The following is an 18,924-nucleotide window of genomic DNA, read 5'->3' as shown; positions in this document are numbered from 1 at the left end:
CTAGTATTGATGATATCGATTTTATATTACGATACTGTTAATCGTTTAATATTTAGAATGTGGTGAAATCTATAAAATCTGGTCATTCCGAGAAATCCACTTTGATACTTTCCGAACTGTTTTTTAACATTGAAGAATAGATATCTCAAACGTAAAACATTTACTCCGTTTCAACCGATGAGTAGCCGAATAAATTGTTTCTTATCAACAGGATTTGTTTACAACTGGACAGGAATATTACTCAACAGCTACTGTTAACCTGAAGATTGAACAGAATTTAGCTGTATAAAGCTTTAAGTCTCGAATATAACTAATTCTTTGCACCTTTAGCTAATAAACTATTAAAAATTCTGATGGCTTCGCTCCAAGGTTTACCTCCTTTACCTAAAAGCTTAAGTGGTTTGTTGAATTTTAGTAGTGCCCAATGGAAAGAAATGGAACGACTTCATGCTATGAGAACTATGATTCAGCAAGATCTAAACAGAGGATTGGCTGAACGGACTAATTTACAAAGATTACCATCACAGAATGATAGTTCGGATAGTATAGTCAGCGATCAAGGCAGCACTCATTCGGATGCATCTAGCCAAAGTAGATCTGGACGATTAGACATGCAGCTTGCTCTTCTGAGGAAAGAAATGGTTTGTGTAACATATTTTAGAATAACACTGTATCTTGTTAGATTTTATAGATTATTTTAATTGCAGTTGTTTGTTAAATCGCAATTTTTTGTCTTAAAAAATATGGAAAAATTATATTTCCAGTAGCAATTTTTTCCATTATGAATCTAATATTATTTATATACAGGAATTCGATTGTCTTTTTTATTAAAAAATATAGAGAATAAGTACAGTTAACTCCCGATTATCTGCAGGATATGGGGCCCACAAAATGCGGATAAACAAATTCGAGGATGGTTGCAAAACGCAAACCATAAATTTTTTTATAAATGATACATTTTAATATCTATTGTTACATACCTGCTGTTAGCAGTTTTCATCACATTTTCTTCATTTCCTTTTTTCTGTGGGAAAAAGTATCCACTTTCTTTCGTTTCTTCGTGTTGAAATACCTCTTCTTTATTTGAGATAGTAGATTTTTTTACTTCAAAATTTCGTCACAAGGTGTTGCAATATTTTGCTTTTCTATCTATTAAATTAATCCTTTAATATGAGCAGTACCATGACTATTTTCTTCTTAGTCCCATCTTCTTTACTTTCTTCACCATCTGCTCATATATCTCTCTAAAATTTCTTCATCGCTTAAATGTTCTATTCGCTGATCATTTGCATCACAATTGCACCATTTGTTGATGTTTTCTTTATCTACATTTTCTTCTCTTGATACATTTTCTACAAAATTTACCAAATCAAGAGCAGATATTTCTTCCAGAAATTTTACCAAAGTGATATCCACATTCGGTAAAATCTTTCTCTAGGATTTTGTAAATAGTGAATTTTTTTACTGACTCCCAAACAGCGCTTGCATCATAAATGCAGTCTAGAATCATTTAATCTTTCCAGAGGCCCTTCAGATCAGTTCTATTTTCAATCTTCTTTTTAAAAAGTTCGTTTGGCACTTCTTTTTCATAAAAGCAATTACACCTTGATCCATGGGATGAATTAGAGCTATGACATTTGGAAGCAAAAATCCCATATTCGGACTTCGAAACCATCTCCCTTGGGTAAGCAGGAGCATTATAATTAAGCAGCACAGCTAATACAAAACAAATGAAATAAAATAAAAATATGACCACCGAAGCCGACGTCTTCAGGAGGTACCGGCCCCGGTAGCCATTAAAAACAAAACCATTTCTATTTGAGGGAGAAGCAAAAGCTTAAAATATCTCCCTCAGTACCCCGATGGTTTTGTATAGAGGTCCAGGAAAAACAAGATACATTCAAAAGAATAAACAAATTACGAAAAGAAAATCAATAAAAATCATCAGAAAATTAAAAACTCACAGTCACAGGTCAAGAATCAACTTCAAAAGCGGAGGAAAAGAAAACACTAAAAACTGAAGAAAAAAAAACGCCCCCTATAATAATGCGCAGTAAAAGTTTAAAAATGATATGAAAAGGTCAGGAGAAGGAGATACGTAGATAAATTAATAGAATGCTTAACTGGGGCTGCTCAGTTAAGACTAGAATTGCGCCCTGTTAAAAGAAAAAATATATAAAGACTTAAAAACCATCAATCATTTTTTTAATTAAAAAATTAACATTACAAAAATTAAAAGGAAAATCATTTTTACTCAAATTATTTGAAAAATTATCCACAGCTTCCCGAAAACTTTCAACATTATTACAAATCTTCTTGATCCTAACTAATTGCGAAAAAACAAGATTTTTGAATATTTTACTACACAAATTAGTTTTAAAGTTGCAGAAAAAAATAACATTAACAGCTAATTTTTTTTCCTAGGTTTTGACATTACTAGTACTATACCTTGAATAATTTGAGGGGTGAATTTTTTGTCAAACCATTCTTTAAAAATTTGTTTAACCATCCAGCATTTTCTTGCATGAGAGCAGTGAACTGGGAGATAGTCTGCTCTTATCCCTTTGAATGATCTTGTTTTATATTATCTACCAGTTTAAGTTTTAATTTAACCCCAGTTTAAGTTTTAATTTTCGTAGCATAGTTATTATTATTCTTTCTTTCAGGGGTCTGTCTAGGTTTTTCTAAGAAGTACCTATTTTGTGAAAACTTAGGCATAATTTGTAAGAAAGTACAAATTATATTAAAAAATCAGCACAAAAATATGGATTTATCCTAAGTGACACAAAAATAAAATTTTAGGAAGTATTTTGCGTAACTCTCGTTTTTCCTACAGTTGAATTTGTGAAGGTACCGCTAAACGGTATTAAATTCGGCCTGGACAGACCCCTTTCTTTACTGAACTTATGTTCAGGAGTTGCGGTTCGTTTTCAAAAGCCAATGTCCATGCAACCAAATATTTACGGAACAGTCAAGTTTCGTCGATATTGTAAATTAACTTGTTCATATCAAGGTCCTTTTGATTCCAAAAAGTTTTAAAATTCCATTTTAAAACCTTCTGCAGCTTGAATGTCACCACTTAGTTTCTCACCTGAAAGACTGATTTCATGGATCCTGTGATGTTTTTTAAATCGTGTCAACCATCATGATGATGCATCGATATATCCTTCTAGATCTAGCATTTCAAAAAATTGTTTTGCTTTTGCAGAAACAATCGGACCAGAAATAGGAATTCATCACTTCTAATTTGCATTATCTATTGCAAGGGAGTCGCTTCTAGCTCTTCATATATGTGTTAGTTTTCATAGTTTTTCTTTTTTTCATTGATGAAGAATTATCTGACGTAGATGCAAATTCAATTGATTTAAAAGTTATTCATTGTGAATCTTATTCACGCGATTTAAAAATCGTGCATCAGTATTTGTGTTAACGTGATTCAAAAATCCAATATCTTGTTTTGTTTTTACAAATTTTAGAAATCAATATCGCTATTCGTATTCACGCGAGTTTAAATCCAATGTCACTATTTGTACTGACGGGATCTAAAAATCATGTGTTGTGATCTGTATTTACGCGATTCAAAAACTCGCTATTGTAATTTGTATTTTCACATTTATAAATTCATATTCTCCCTATTTTAAAACCCAATTTCGCAATTTGTATTTTCGCGTTCTTAACATCCAATATCGAGATTCATATTGACACGATTTTAATATTCAATATCGCGATTTTTGTAAGAACAAAGTTTTTTCCTAAATCAGTTATTATAAAAGGTAGTATTCTTTATTGGTAGATCATTTAATTATAAATCGCAGCTCAAAAAATTTTAATGAACATGAGTAGTATATAAATTGGCAACTTCTTAAATTTTGCGTTGGTAACTTTTGCATACTCTTCAATTGTTTTTTCAAGTTTGCAACTTTCAGGTTTTTTCGCTTATTGTCACAATCACCCTTGATGCATGCATTTGAGTGTATAAATTAGTAAAAAAAAAAAACATGTCAACTTAAGAAAAGCAGTTTAACTTCATATAGTTTTCAGTAATTAATCTCTCCCAAGTGATTAATTTTTACTAAAAGTCTAATTAGCTCTGGCACAAACAGTACTGTGATGGTATAAAAAGGAAACATCCTCAGGATCAAATAAAATTATTTTATTTATATATTATTCGAGTTCATAACTAATGATAATGATCATTTATAGAGAATAAATGTTTCTTAATATTTGTGCTTAATATGTTTATTTTTTAACTGAGTAATTAATCCCAATAATTAACTCTTTTTTATAACAAAAGGAATTTTAAATAGTAGCGCATCAATAGCTCCAAAAAATAACAGAATTTTTAGAAACAATTGTTAAGATTTCACCATTCTTCTTTAAAATCTGATCTGCTGTTTTGGTGGGAAAGGTGCTAAAATTCAACATTAAAACCTTCAAGCAATAAAGGTAGTATTTTATGAATGAAATAAAATTTACTTAATTAGTTTTAAGCAAATTATTTGAAGATTTTGAATTATCTATATTGTTTGTTTTGTTGGTTACTTAAGTGCTTTTTTTTTTTTTTTTTTCTTTTTTCAAATTTGTCAAAATTTACAAAACGACACTTATGAGGATAAAAAATTTAAAATTAGTGCTTCGATTACGATTTGTGACCCTAAACTGTTCAAGTAAACATTTTTTTAAATTATTATTTCAGTTTCTTTCATTTCTGAATGAAAATTGATAAGTTCCTGTTAAGTAAATTAATAATGATTTATGCTCACATAAGAGCTCCCTCGTTACGCATTCCAATGTACATCAAGCATCAGAAAAATTCTGATAAACTAAAATATCATATAGCAACAATTGTTGCGAAGAATTGCTTGAGACAATAATACTTCTTAAATATGAAACTTTTTAAACTTCCTTATATTTTTAAAAAGTGCAGGCATAATTCAATTTTGTTCTTTAATTTACAGGTTGGTCTACGTCAATTAGATATGTCTCTCTTATGTCAATTATGGTCTCTTAATGAATCAATACACGAATATAAACAACTCATTCAAGATCGTATGTCACTTAGTCTTTCTCCTATACACCCTTCTTCCCCTGGTTGGGACAATGGAATTGAATCACCTAGTAGTGAAGAACAAGGAGAAATAAACAGTAAATCATTTGAAGGTGACAATTCTATGGTTATGCCTTCAAATGGAGAAAATCAAACTGTTCAATCTCGAAAACTTTCTTCCATGGATAGCACGTCTCATTCTAGTTTAGAATTCGGTGATATATAACAAAGTTTTTGAATCCAAAAGGAATTAATAACTCTTGCATTTATTGTAGGTAGATCACAAATAGATTTTAATTTTCATCCAATAGAAAATTTATTTTGTTGATATATTATTAATAATTTTTATGAAAAATTAACAAAAGTAAGAATGTATAAGCATGTTATGATGAGTCGATAGTCATTAAGGCAATTATAGAATTCATTTGTTGATTATGATTTTATGTTTTTATATTTAGATTATATACTTATTGTATGTAAGTGTGTTAAAAAACAAAATAACTTTTCAAAGAAAAAAATAAATATACCATATATATATATACTATTTACTGCCGTATTTTAAACTTCCAATACTTGTTGAAAGTGAGGGGGGGGGAATTTGTTTTTGTTGAACTGTCATAAAAAAATTCTTGCCATAATAACTAAATATCAGTATGCATTTGTTATAGATAATACAGTGAGACTTCATGTTGCGGACACTCCTAAAAAATGGACACCTCCCATGTCCCATGGCAAAAAATTATTTTTAATTCCCTGTGAATCTTCTATGAATAAACCATTATGTACCATTCACGCAAAGCAGACACTCCCGTAACTGGACACGGACATTCTATTTATGTTCTGCAATGTTATTTTTAGTTTCTTCAAGCCAGACTGAAAAACACTATTTATACTTTCCTCAATTGCCTCTTTCCACCATTTTTTTAAGCATGTAAGTTTTTTGCCTCAGCAGCTAAAAATATTATTAAACTATTTCACTACTAAAGACTCAGTCATTCTCCTGTCACCTTTCTATATCTTAGCAAAGGAAGGTAGAAAATGATTCTGCTCATGTGAAATATTTTGAACAGCGGTATATTTTGATCTTTTAAGGTGAACAACACAGGTTATGAGACCCCTCGAGTAAAAATTATGTATTCAATACTTTCAATTCTTTTTTCCCACTGAAAATTTCTTTCTTCTTATCAATTTAACCGCTGGATTAAGAAAAGAGAAGAGAAATCTAGTCATTTAGGTGTTCATATAAATCAAACATTTATTCAGACTCTTGAAAAACAAATATAATATGGTGTCTTACAGCTATCGCCACTTTTTTTTTTCTTTTCTATGTATCACTGGAGGTTCACTTTCAAGAAGGTATTGCCAAGTTTCCTATCAAGTAATGGGAATATGTTAGTAGGTGTAAACCTATTGATTGGAACAGACTAAATAGAAAGTGAAAACATGAACTATTAAAACTTGTATTGAGAAACTGAGATATTTTTATATTTATCCAAAAATTATTAAAGTCGGTGTAAAAATGCGAAATGATTTAAAAATGTTCCATGAAGATTTCGTAAGTTGTAGTAGCTTGAAACAAATTTTTATCACATCTTTTAACTGGATAAAAATCAATTGAATTTCTTTTTGAACTGTTAATATTATAATTTTTGCTAAGTTTAAATAAAAATCTATGTTAATAGTTTTTACAGATTATTTATTTTTATATCATTGCAATTATTCTAAATACAATTTATGGCTTTATCCTTCTTTTTAATGTGCCCTTCCCGTAAACAGCAAATATCTTAAAAGGGAAAAAAAACAATCGATTCTGCTTAACTGAGGTTTCACTGTATTCCTTTTTAGCTTGTTTTTGTATGTTGTGTTACGCTAGTGATATGCTGTGACATTGAAAAATTAATTAATTATCTACTGCTGTATTGATTTATACTGATGTTTAAATTACAAAAAAAAAATTTAAAAAATGTTTGTGTTTTTATGTGTGGACAGGGATATTACCAGACTTATTCACATGCTACTACCTAGTTGCACTTTGGAGGCTTTGGTAGTAGATTAAAAAAAATATATAAAATGGATAGTCTTGGAGTGAGATACGAATAATATCTTATTTGCTTACCCCCTTTTATGATTTTTTTTTTAAGTTTATTGTGTGTCATTTTCTGATAATTGCCAAAGCTTGATTAACTCATAAAAATTTCCATATTGGAACCTACACAAAAATAGTCCTCAAGTTTTAGAGATAACCATGCAGTGGCACAGAACAAAGTATGAAAAAATCATAAGAGCATCTACTACCGAGTTAGCTACTTTACACTTTTTTAATTTATCACAATTACAAGAACTGAGTAGTAACAACTTATATGCTTTTTCTTTACCTTTGAACATTTAACTCTTTTTTTTAATTTTCAAATAACTTGAAAATCCTTACTGATTTTTACATTGCATATCTGCTGAATCTCATCACCGTATATGTTATTTAATTTTACTTTTTGCTATAGACGCCTACTACTCTTATTGTAAGGAATATTACTCAAATATAGTTATTATTTTCAACATGTTTTTTTTTTTTTTTTTTTTTTTTTTTGGTGAAATGTAGTAACCTGATAGATTTAATGTATGGATGTTATTTATGTATATTGTAACTTATTATTAGAAAATGTACCAATTTTGTTCATATTAAAAGTTTATATATTTGAAACTATTGGAACTATTTAGAATTTTATACTACTATAGAATCTCATAGCCTCATATAATTCCGTAAAGGTCTATATTATTTAGAATTATATAAATGTAAAGATTCCTACAGTAGCCCATTGTGAACCAGGTGGTCATAGCTCCACAATTTTGTGACTTCTGTCGCAGAATTTTTTCGAGCTTTCAGCAACAATTTTCCTGTACACTAATTTTCAATAGTAATTTTTTAATTTATTTGTAATACTAATACTATTTACACTAATTTTAATTTTTTAAATAATCACCACATTAAAACTGGATGAAATCTTAGGAAGTAACTACTGAAAAAAGATTGACAACGAAATCACGTGAATCAATCTTCAAAAAGGGTTTACTCAAAGGAGTGTTTCATTTAAAAATCAGTTTGTTGTAATAAATAATATCGTATTAAAAACATTTTAAGAACTTTCTGTAAATCAATGGGAATAACTGTCGAAAAAACGATAGGATCATTGTGTTAAAAAGTAAATACTCTTATGTGTGATTTGAATTCCTCATATTATGTAAAATATATCAGGATCTTTAAAAACCATGAATAAATTAATATCGCTAACTGTCAAAAAACAATCACAACGCCACATAAATCCACAATGACATCAGCTTGAATTGAGCTCATCAAAAAGTGATAAGGTATTTAAATACGCAATACAAATTTCATGAGTCGAAATGATATCAAATGAGAAAACCTACATGGAAATCATTAGCAATATTTGCCGAAAAAGGTAAAACAGTGGAATCGCCATTTTAGAGGTAAATTAATTAAATTTATGTATTGTAATAAAGGCATCAGCATTTTTTTTAATAGATAAATCATAAGAATATCAATAATAATTATTTAGCAATGAAAGACATCGGGAATTTGAAAAACCAAATGAAAATTCGTAGCAATAATTGCCCATAAATGATCAAAACACTGCATACATTAGCAATGGAATCGGGTGAACTGTGAGCGATAAAGGGAAGACTTAAATATGTTATTTAACATTTTCACATGCAAATGTCAAGTTGAAAACATTGAATTGATTTTATTTCAATCAAATAAAAAAAAAATGGAAGGACAAATATACTGCAGAAATGATTTATTTATTTATCACTATAAATCTAAATATTTATCAAAATACCCACTGAGTAATATTTTATTAAAATGAAGAAGTATTTTATAAAATATTTCTAGGGCAAACTATTTTTAAATTTTCGTGATTTTGGAATTACTTTTTCTAATATCTATGTGAAATTCAAGCTACTAAACCCCCTCTGTCATGCGAGAAAGGCATATTTTGAAAATAATTTTGCAGTAAAGAAAAACAAACATAATTCAAAAAAATCGTTTTAAAAATTCTGCTGATAAGAAAACCAAACTTTTTGATTCCGAAATGAAAACTCTTTTCTGCAAGAACATTCTGCCACAGGGTTTGTGACCAATGAGACAATTTTTGCAATGTCGTTAGCATTGTGCACAAGTCATCTTTAGTTCCAGACCAGCCGGCACCCATTAAATGTTTAGAAGAATATTCTCTTTAGAATGTACTACAAGATGTACAGGCACATTGTTCAACAAAAAAAATAAGCACTTTTAAAACACAAAAAATACTTTTTAAGAGCTTTTTTGTAAGAAAAAAAATATCTAGATTAATAATCACTAAAATTTTTCGTATTCCTATTGTTGAAATTTCTTCATTACATACAATTTACAAACTGCGAAAATATTTTCAGAGACTTTGCATGATCATAATAAAATAGTTTTGGGCTAAGTACTCTATTGAATTTTTTAGCCACCATAAAAACTTCATGCATAATTTTAAATATGTTCCTTCTGTTCTTTAAAATAACTACTTTATTCAATCGTGTAAAGAAAAATAATTTTACTTTAAAGTTACAAACTAAGTTACTTTAAAGTTAGTATTATTTGGATTTAAATAAATATTATTTCGAAAATGTATACTCAATAAAAACATTTCTAAGATTAATTAATCATGCTGAATTAATTAAGATAGGAAGAGAATAAATCAAAATAAAAAAAAAACTAAATAAATTCAAATCAAAAATGTAAATTGCTGAATGGACCCCTATGAAATTTTTATTAAAAATTATAATTTGATTCACTTCTCCTTTAATAAAATGATTAAAAAATAGTTTCGATAATTTTGAAAAGTAAACAAAGTAATGTAGCCTTAAGTAAATGACAATATGGTCCCTTCATTATATTTAACAAATCTGAAATGTATTTTTAATGCAATGTCAAATGCTTTTAAATCAAATGATAAAGGGATTTTTTTTTTTTTATAGAAATGAGAAATATGAACCACAAAAGGTTTCTGACTGCATTTGCTTAGTAGTAAAAAAATGAAGATCCCCTAACTTTTTTAAAATCTTCACAAAAAAAATTAGTGAGTTTTTATCATTAACTCAGTAGCACCAAACCTTTTGATAGTAAATCAATAAAACTACCATAAAATACTTTATACAATTATTTGACGCTCTTTGGATACAAGTTCTCGCGATTATAAAATTTTAATTCTTATATTTATTAAATCAAATTAATGAAAGAAACTCAAAAATTTTGAAGCGTGAAGCTCTGTGAATGTTGACTGCTCTTGAACCACATAAAAATATTAAGTTAGTGAACAATCTCTAAGTCAATATCAAGGATTGTGGTACTGAACTATAAGTAGAACCAGGGTTGGCAAGTTTTTGACACATGACGGTTTTTACCGTCATGTCAAAAACCTATAGTTTTGGTAAAACTATTTTTATTTGAGTTTAACTGCTTATAATTTAAAATTAATTCATTTTTAGGCAATAAAATTAGAAAAAAGTTGTTAAAAGATATTTAAGAACAGATTCTTGCATTTTCCCAATATGATTATATCAAAACATATTATTTGAAGTAAAATATTAGGATACTAAAAGAAATTTTCAACATTTCCTAGCATCATTTTGTTTGGCATATTACATTACTGAAGAATGTCAAGATTGATTACTTTCATTCATAAAATCTTGCTTTGAGAAACACTTGTACACATAAAAAGAAAGCCTCATAAAATAAACTTTTTTTTATCAATTTTGCTTTCAATATTTTACACAGAAATGAGACATGAAAAAGCCTAGGAAACCCTTTTAGAGATACCTTGCAACTGCAATGTTGAAGGACTCGTCCATACTAAACTCAGAAATCGACTGGGCAATGAAAAATGCGCAAAATTAGTCACTTGCTATCATATGCTTCGGCACAGTGACCCCGACTACTGAAGATGTAATTAGGTTTAGTTTAATGTGCTTTTTCAACTGAATAAAAGTTTTTAACTTGACAAAATAGCAGTAATTCTTGACTTAGAGTTTTCTAGTAGTTACAAGTTTTGTTTAGCTTATTTCTAATATTTAAGAAATGCCAAATTTTAAATTCTTCTTTTTAGTTCTTGAATTTATTAATAGTTCCAAGCTTTTTTGTTTGTTTATTTCTAACAATTAAGAAGTGCAAAATTTTGAATCCTTTGCAAATCAAGCTATAATGATATAAGTAAGTATCACTATTTTCAATAAGTATATTGAAGTATATTGTATATCCTTCGATAAGAATACATGTATATACTTGCAAAATCAATAGCAATCATTTACAACATTCATTTATAAAGGCAATTATGTAAAAAATAATATATTGTTCGCTATACGCCATAAATAAAGAAAACAGTAGGTTTTTGACGGTTTTTACCACTGTCATGTCAAAAACCAGTTTTTGACGGCAAAAACCCCAACCCTGAGTAGAACAGAACTAGAACGTCCTTGACCTTTTTGGTAACATGAATGATTTTTTTTTATATATATATCCGTCATTGAACAGCCGACCCAATTTCGGGTTTATGACTACCAATGTTCAACTCTGTAGCCTTGTGATTTTGAACCAATCCCGAAGACAAGGAAACTCCTGGATCAGTACCCCCAGAGGTATTGATTTATTATGGGAACATGGAGGACTTTGCGACTCAACATATTTAACGTGCATCAGTCACCATTTACTACACGAAGAGTCTTTGGCCAGTGGGGATCGAACCCACGAACTCTTGGAAATGGGCCCAGTGCCCTACCAACCAGGCTATTCTGGCCTTTAGCATGAATGATTGCACTATTCAAGCAATGAAATTATCAAGACATGAAAACATTGGGACCCATGAACAGCAAAACCTCAAGAGATTTTCTGTAAGTGGGAGTAATAGCCTGAAATCGGAAGTCTCTCTAAAATACAACAGAATTGAACACACGAGATATACAATTTCCTCCGAATCTGGCACAATGTATGCTCATACAATCTCGTGAGTCCACATAGATGTAAAAGGTGATAGGTAGAAGGGCTAAAAGGTGATAGGTCATCTCTCAAGGCCTATTATTCAAATATCATTATTTTTTATGATGTTAGCATATTTATGAAAAAAGAATGAATATTTTTTAATAGCTTATTGAAAACAATTAATAGCTAAAAAGGTTTATATAAAATACTTTTGATTGGTTTAGATACTCTTAATTTTGGGCTTAATATTTGGTCCTTTGTTTCAAATAACCACAAAAAAAGAAAAAAAAAGCATGATATAAGGTTTTCATGCAGAAAAAAAAAAGATTTTTTCTCAACCCTGATAAGTCAGAATAATAATTATTATTTAGACTGATATGTTTGATAAGATGGTATATTTCAGAACTCGGAGAAAAGATTTCAAAATAATTTGCCAGATAAAAAAATATTAATGTCTTCATTTTTTAAAAATATGAAGACTTAGAAATGAAAATTTTCATTATTGATACTCAAAAGAACTATTGATAGGTTTAATATCTGTATATTTAAAATACATTACATATTATTGTATAAAATGAGGCATAAAAGTATAAGTCCATATTATTGAGTAATTTTTACAAAAAAAAAAGCAATGACAGAGTAATATTAAATGATGAAATAGAATACAGGTTAAAAATCAAAATGTAATAAAGAAGAAAAAAATAGGTGCCAAAACATTTTTATTATTATTTCCAGTGTAAAACTTTACAAAATTAAAACTTAATGCATCCATAACTAATCAAGCAAAACTTTTCTTTTTGGAAAATAAATAAAAAGAAAGCTATTCAAAACTTATGGCCCCTTCAGATTATATGTAAATACAAATATCAAATTAAAATATGCATAAAAATATATAAAATCATTGTAAGTATGTATCTAAAATTAACAAGAATTTTCAAACATAGCTATTTAAAAATTTCAGTTTAATATCAACATTTTGATGATATCTAGACAAATATTATTAAAAAAAAGTTCATAATTGTAAACTTATCAAACTACTTTTGATCAAATAACATACATTTTAGATTATGTAAAGTGATATGATTGATTACAAAAAAAGTTAATGAAATACAAATTAAAACTCTACATCTATCTAAGCAAATATTAAACTTCAATTTTGAGGTATTCATTTTTATTTAGATCTTTAGTTATAAGTCCATTTTTCATGGGGGAAAAAATTCAGAAGGGCTTAATTAGCATCCTGAATAAATAGCCTTATGTTATAAATCTGATTAAACAATCAATAACTACCAAAAACTTGGTTTAAAATTAAAAATTATTTATATTTTAAATATACAGCACAGTTAAGCAAACAAAATTTATTTAATTTTGTCTACAAATATAGCTATCTGCTTTTCAACTTCTCGTTGCAACTCTCGTTCTGAAGCTCTAGGATGTTCTTTGACATACTGACTTATAGCCAAAATTGCTTCTTCCTAGAATGAGTTTATAAATTAGTATAATTTTTTTTTTATTATAAATTTTTCTGATGAAACATTAAATAATAAATGTATTTCCTATATAAGCAAGTGTACATAGGTTAGACATTCTAATATTTCCAAGGGTTAAAAGTTTTTAATTAAGTTAAAACACTTTTTAAAGAAAACTTCTTAAATTAAGGAGGGAAATACTGATATCTAAAAAACTGCATTTCATTTAAATTCAAAACGTCTCTTTTATGCATGGCCAAGGCCACTTGTGGCCACAGGTTATCCCCATTATCGACATTATACATGATCTTTGAAATTTAAAGCGCAAATCCAATGAAATTTCGGCTCTTTAAAATTTTCCCACTAATCTTAATCATGTAAAATTCTTCATTCCCTTAAATTTGAAGAGAAATATAAATTTTTTAAACATGAGAAGCAGGCATGAGAATGGAAAAAAAAGAGAAAAGGAGGTGAAATAAAATTAAGAAGACTTTTCAGCTCTTTGTGTGCAATAAATTTACTAACTCGCAATATTTTTGTTTTAATGCTACATCATGTGATTAAATGTACCAAATTAAAAACTATCATAATTTGCAGCAAATTTTTTAAATTTTCACAAAGACTAATTTATGACTAATAGAAGAATAGGTCAGAAAATTCAGCAATAATGAAACATTAGTAATATTGTTTTAATGAAATATTCAACAATATGCAGAATAAAGCAATTTCATTATTGATTTTTACAGCAACAAAATAAGAAATATCAAACACAGATGCAAGGAAAGAAAGTAATTAAACAGACAACAAAACAAGCTTGGAAGGAGTGCCTTAGTATTGAAGTAAAATATAGCCTTATAAAGAATATACAAGAATATACAAGTATTTTAAAATAAAAATGAAGAATACAATCTTAAATGCACTAAAGGAAAATTAATTTGTTAATAAGAAAAACTATAATAAAACAAAAATCACAAAAGAAAAAATAATAATACAGTACAAACATACCTCACAAAATACATCCATGCAAAGAACAATTTTGACATTTTTAAGGAAACAGATTTGATGTATTTCTACCATTTCTCACTATAATAGAAATGCATTGTATTTATGCAAATTTAGTGCAGGTGCAAGGAAAAAACAAAGTATAAATACTTAGCTCACAAATGGGAGAAACAAATAAAGAATCTTACTCTTGCTTTTTCTATATGATCATTATGAACAATATCATCATAAAACCCTTTCAGAACCTTAGCAGCAATCACAGCTTTATAGAGATCTTTTGAATCTTCTCCTCTATGGACATATGCTAACAAAGCCAACTAGAAATAAGATAAAATCAAATTATTACGACTGTAAAGCAAATTTGAATAATAATGACTGGATAAAAATGACTACTAATAATAAAAAATCTCAATAGTCTAGAACACATGGGAAATGTTAAAATATTTATGTAATAGGGCACAAAATATCATATAATTTCTATATGCCCTACCAGGCATGCTAATCAAGAAAATACATGCTCAAATAAAACTAATATCTGCCCAAACATCTTTTTCAAAGGCTTATTAATAAAACAGATAAATGTAACTAATCATTTAAAATAGGAAGTTTAAGAAGGAACAAATTGAACATTTATAAAAAAAAAATTACCTGACATAGTGAAATTCCATCAAAGATTTCAACCAAATGTTAAATATGAGTCATAAAAAGGATATCATTTTCACTTGCTTTCGCATTTCAATTTTTTAACTTTTTATTACTTTTTTTTATGCACAGTGATCATGTTAAACTTTTTTTTTAACAAAAATAAGCATGAGGAAGAAAGGAAAAAGAACTAAGCAATCCTTGTTTTACATCTAATGAAATTCTGAGAAGACACTTAAATAGTAATTATGATTAAATACTTAAATGCCCAGCCATGCATGTAAAAATGAAAAAATTTTATGCGTCAAGTAATATAATTTTGAGCCTTGATGTGCACATTTTTATTCATTATAAAATTTAGTTTGAAAATTGAGTAAAACTTTGAAGGTGAGTATGATTTTATAAGTGTTAGACAATGTAACAAATAAATCTAGTTTTTCTGAGTGTTATTCAACTTGATTATTTATTAATATTTTTTGTAATGTGAAGTAATTATATTTTGTTATTGCTCTATATTTCTGCTAAATTTACTTTTTTTTTCTTCTACTTAAACTGGTAAAAACCAATTTTGATGAAGTTTACGTATTCTGTTAACATGAATGACACAAAATCAGAAATATTTTTCATGTTTAAAACAAACAAAAATAAATACTAAATTATCTCTTTGAATATAATGATTGTAGAATTTTATTGGCATCATTTTATCAGAAAAATCTATTGATTACTTAAAATATCATGTGTTGTATAATCTCCAGTTCTCAGTAAAAGACTATTTTTTGTTTTACAAGTTTTTAATTGCCACTTAAGAGTACCCTTTGAAGAATAATCATTTCATCATCAATGCCGCTTAGAACAATCATTTAAACTATGAAAACTAAATCGAGATGACTAAAAGTACAATAAATATTTTCCCATTCAGACTTTTCTAGCTGTTCAGTTTCCTCTTAAGAAAAGAGGTTTTTTAAAAAAAAATAGCTATTCAGAGAAATATCAAGTGCTTCCTATAAATAAGATTTTTATTAGTTTATCAGATATATCTTTTAGGCATATTTTAATATTGGCACCTATTAGTACCAATTGAAACTGCCAAATAAAACTAAAATTACCAACAATCAATATTAATTAATATTGATTGTTACACTATGTCTAAAAAATAAAATAAATAAGCACATAACACCACACAGTTACATGCCAATACTTTACGATTATTTCCAATATATTACGATTATTTCGTTCTGTTATATTAATTTCCACATTTTTCTTTTTAAAAAATATAACAATTTTCAGCTAAGCTATTTTAAATACTTTTTGTAATTTAAACAGCCAATTAAAATAAAAAAATAATAAATCAATCAATCTTACGTTAAGATATCTAGTTATTAATAAAATATTTTGACGTACCCTTTGAATTAGCTTCCAATGATCTCCAACCAAAGATGTCATTTTGCTACAATACTGTAAAGAGGAAAAAAAATCAAATCATTTAACAGAAAGAGAGCAAGACAAAACTAAAAACTATTAACAAAATATATTCCTCATTTGTTGCCTAAAAATATATTTATTTTGAAATGTTGGATAGATATAATATATATCCGTTTATGTATTGTAACAAAGCTATAAGTGCAGAAAACTCTCAGGTCCTCATATTTCTCTAGAACAGTTTTTTTTTTTTCATTATTATTACAATAACATTTTTAAAATATTTTTAGAAAGTCCATTTTTTTAAAAAAAAAATAATTTTACTAAGAAAATAAAATTATTTGATTTTGAAAAATTCTTGAATTGTACCAATTGAGTTAAGTTACTCATTGAGTTAAAATATAAATCAAATTATATTGAAATAGTAATATTTTAAATGCACTTATAATTTGTAAAGGAACACAGCTTTTACAATTAAAAATTTTGTAGCAATTTTTTCATTTAATTAGACAAAAGTTTTCTTAGGGCTGCCACAATTTCTCTTGAACCTTGATCGCGCATTTAGACATACTCTGCGACCTAATCTAAATAAATTGTATGCAATAAGTGGTATGTGTATGCATATTGCACACGTTTTGATCGATAGAGTAAGTAATATGTAATATTTTAGAAAAATTTTTAATCATGTACATTATTTCTTTGCTTTTATTTAGTTAATTTCAACTAAATTTCACTTACGTAATTGATTTATGTTTTCCTTCATAAATAAATAAGTTAAATAGTTAATAAGTTAAATTTATAAAGCATTAAGTTGGTAATTTCAAAAGACAATTTAAGTTTGATAATTGTAAAAAAAAAAAATTGATCAGAAATGATAGTGCAAAAAAAAAAAAAAAATACCCCACTTAGTAGGTATAAACAGAGCTCATTCTAGGCAGGGTAAACAGGGCGCAGCACCCTGTTGCCCTTTTAATCAAAATAATCCACCCTGTTGCCCCTGAAGTAAATTAGTGCCCTGATGTAATAGACTCCATACCCTTTCTTTCCTCAACCATTCTTTATTTTTTTCCCCAAACTCTACAGTAGATTTCTTAAACTTTTGTTATTTTTAACTCTTTTTTATTTAGTTTGTCATTGCTGTCAATACATAGATTTATAAGGGAAAGGAAAGATAGCCATGAAACCCCCTTGTTGCACTTTTCTTTGAAAGTTTGCAGTTACTTCCATTATCATTAAATCATAATTATTATTAATCATTTTAATTATTAAATCGTAACTACAAACACCTAAAAACATACATTTATTATTTTATCAATATATGCACGCATTTTAAATAAATTACTTGTACTTAGCTCATTAATTCGATAGATATGTTAATTTATTAATAAAAATTAGTAATTAATACAATTGCTTTGCTACTTTTTGTAAAGTAAAAAAAAAAAATTCTTTTACCAATTGATAATGTTTTTTAATAGAACGTGTAAAGCCTATAGGACGAAATTATTGCCTTTTTAGAATAATAATGCCCTTTTTTTAAACTTTTGCACCCTGCCCTTTTTCCTGCCTAGAATGAGCTCTGGGTATAAAGATAAGTTTTTTTCAAGCAGGCCCAATATAAAAAAGTATACCAGGTCTGGCAAACCCTATCAAGAATGAAATTGATTTCAGCATATTTTAAACATAACTTCATAAAGAGTTTTAGGTGCAGAAAACTACACTACTAGAGAGAACTAGCCAGAGGTGTGATTAGGATTATAGCCGGCGAAACATTGAAGCATTTTATCAGGGTTGATTAATAAAATTCATGTTTTGTTTAAAATATATATATATATTAAACATTGAATTACTTCAATAAGAATTTTTTCAAAATTATTTCCGCATTAACGATCAGAACTCAGTTAAAATGAATAGATAATACTGAAAATTATTTAACAATGCAATTTGAAAATGTCCCCATAGTACTTAATTTTTTTAAAAATATACAAACAATAAATATAGAATCATTTTAACATTAAATTATAAGACACTTGGAACATTGATAGCAGAAAACTGCTAGAAGTAAATATTGTCGTTACAAAATTTACAATGAATGAAAATGAGAAAAGCAGTCATAAAATATGGAATAAAAATTCTTATAGACCTATATCAATGTAAGTAATATTTAAGGTAGAACAATTTCATTAATTTAAAATTTAAGACAAAAAAAAGGATAATTGCTTTTCTGCTTCTAATTTTTGTTTACTCATCAACATAAATCCTAAATGCTCATGCATATCTCACGCTTCGATTTTTAAGGCTCCTTTCCTAGCTTGCATGTATTTTATTTATAC

The 18,924-nt window shown here is 27.7% G+C and overlaps 2 protein-coding genes across 5 annotated transcripts; one reads left to right on the top strand and one right to left on the bottom strand.

Annotated features, from left to right (window-relative positions):
* The first annotated feature begins 33 nt into the window (after positions 1-33).
* LOC107450942 (protein FAM89A) lies at positions 34-7,748 on the top strand. Its single transcript, XM_087167492.1, has 2 exons — positions 34-641; positions 4,959-7,748. Exons 1-2 carry the CDS (start codon positions 354-356, stop codon positions 5,271-5,273), a joined length of 603 nt encoding a protein of 200 aa, XP_087023618.1. The 5' UTR covers positions 34-353; the 3' UTR covers positions 5,274-7,748.
* Positions 7,749-12,768: 5,020 nt separating this feature from the next.
* Positions 12,769-18,874, bottom strand: LOC122270179 (uncharacterized). 4 transcript variants are annotated; one of them, XM_043046620.3, is made up of 4 exons: positions 18,735-18,874; positions 16,577-16,630; positions 14,722-14,850; positions 12,769-13,537 (listed from the first exon to the last, which is right to left on the bottom strand). In XM_043046620.3, exons 2-4 carry the CDS (start codon positions 16,616-16,618, stop codon positions 13,421-13,423), a joined length of 288 nt encoding a protein of 95 aa, XP_042902554.1. In that variant the 5' UTR covers positions 16,619-16,630; positions 18,735-18,874; the 3' UTR covers positions 12,769-13,420. The 4 variants fall into 4 exon arrangements, with proteins under 4 accessions (XP_042902554.1, XP_042902555.1, XP_042902556.1 ...); XM_043046621.3 differs by having other exon boundaries at positions 18,442-18,837; XM_043046622.3 differs by having other exon boundaries at positions 16,577-16,622; positions 18,735-18,837.
* Between the last annotated feature and the right edge of the window lie 50 nt (positions 18,875-18,924).

Source organism: Parasteatoda tepidariorum, chromosome 7 (genome assembly GCF_982258835.1).
Source record: "Parasteatoda tepidariorum strain Cologne lab strain chromosome 7, Ptep-v5.0, whole genome shotgun sequence".
Taxonomy (NCBI): Eukaryota; Metazoa; Arthropoda; class Arachnida; order Araneae; family Theridiidae; genus Parasteatoda; species Parasteatoda tepidariorum.
This window is presented reverse-complemented; position numbering and strand designations above follow the sequence as displayed.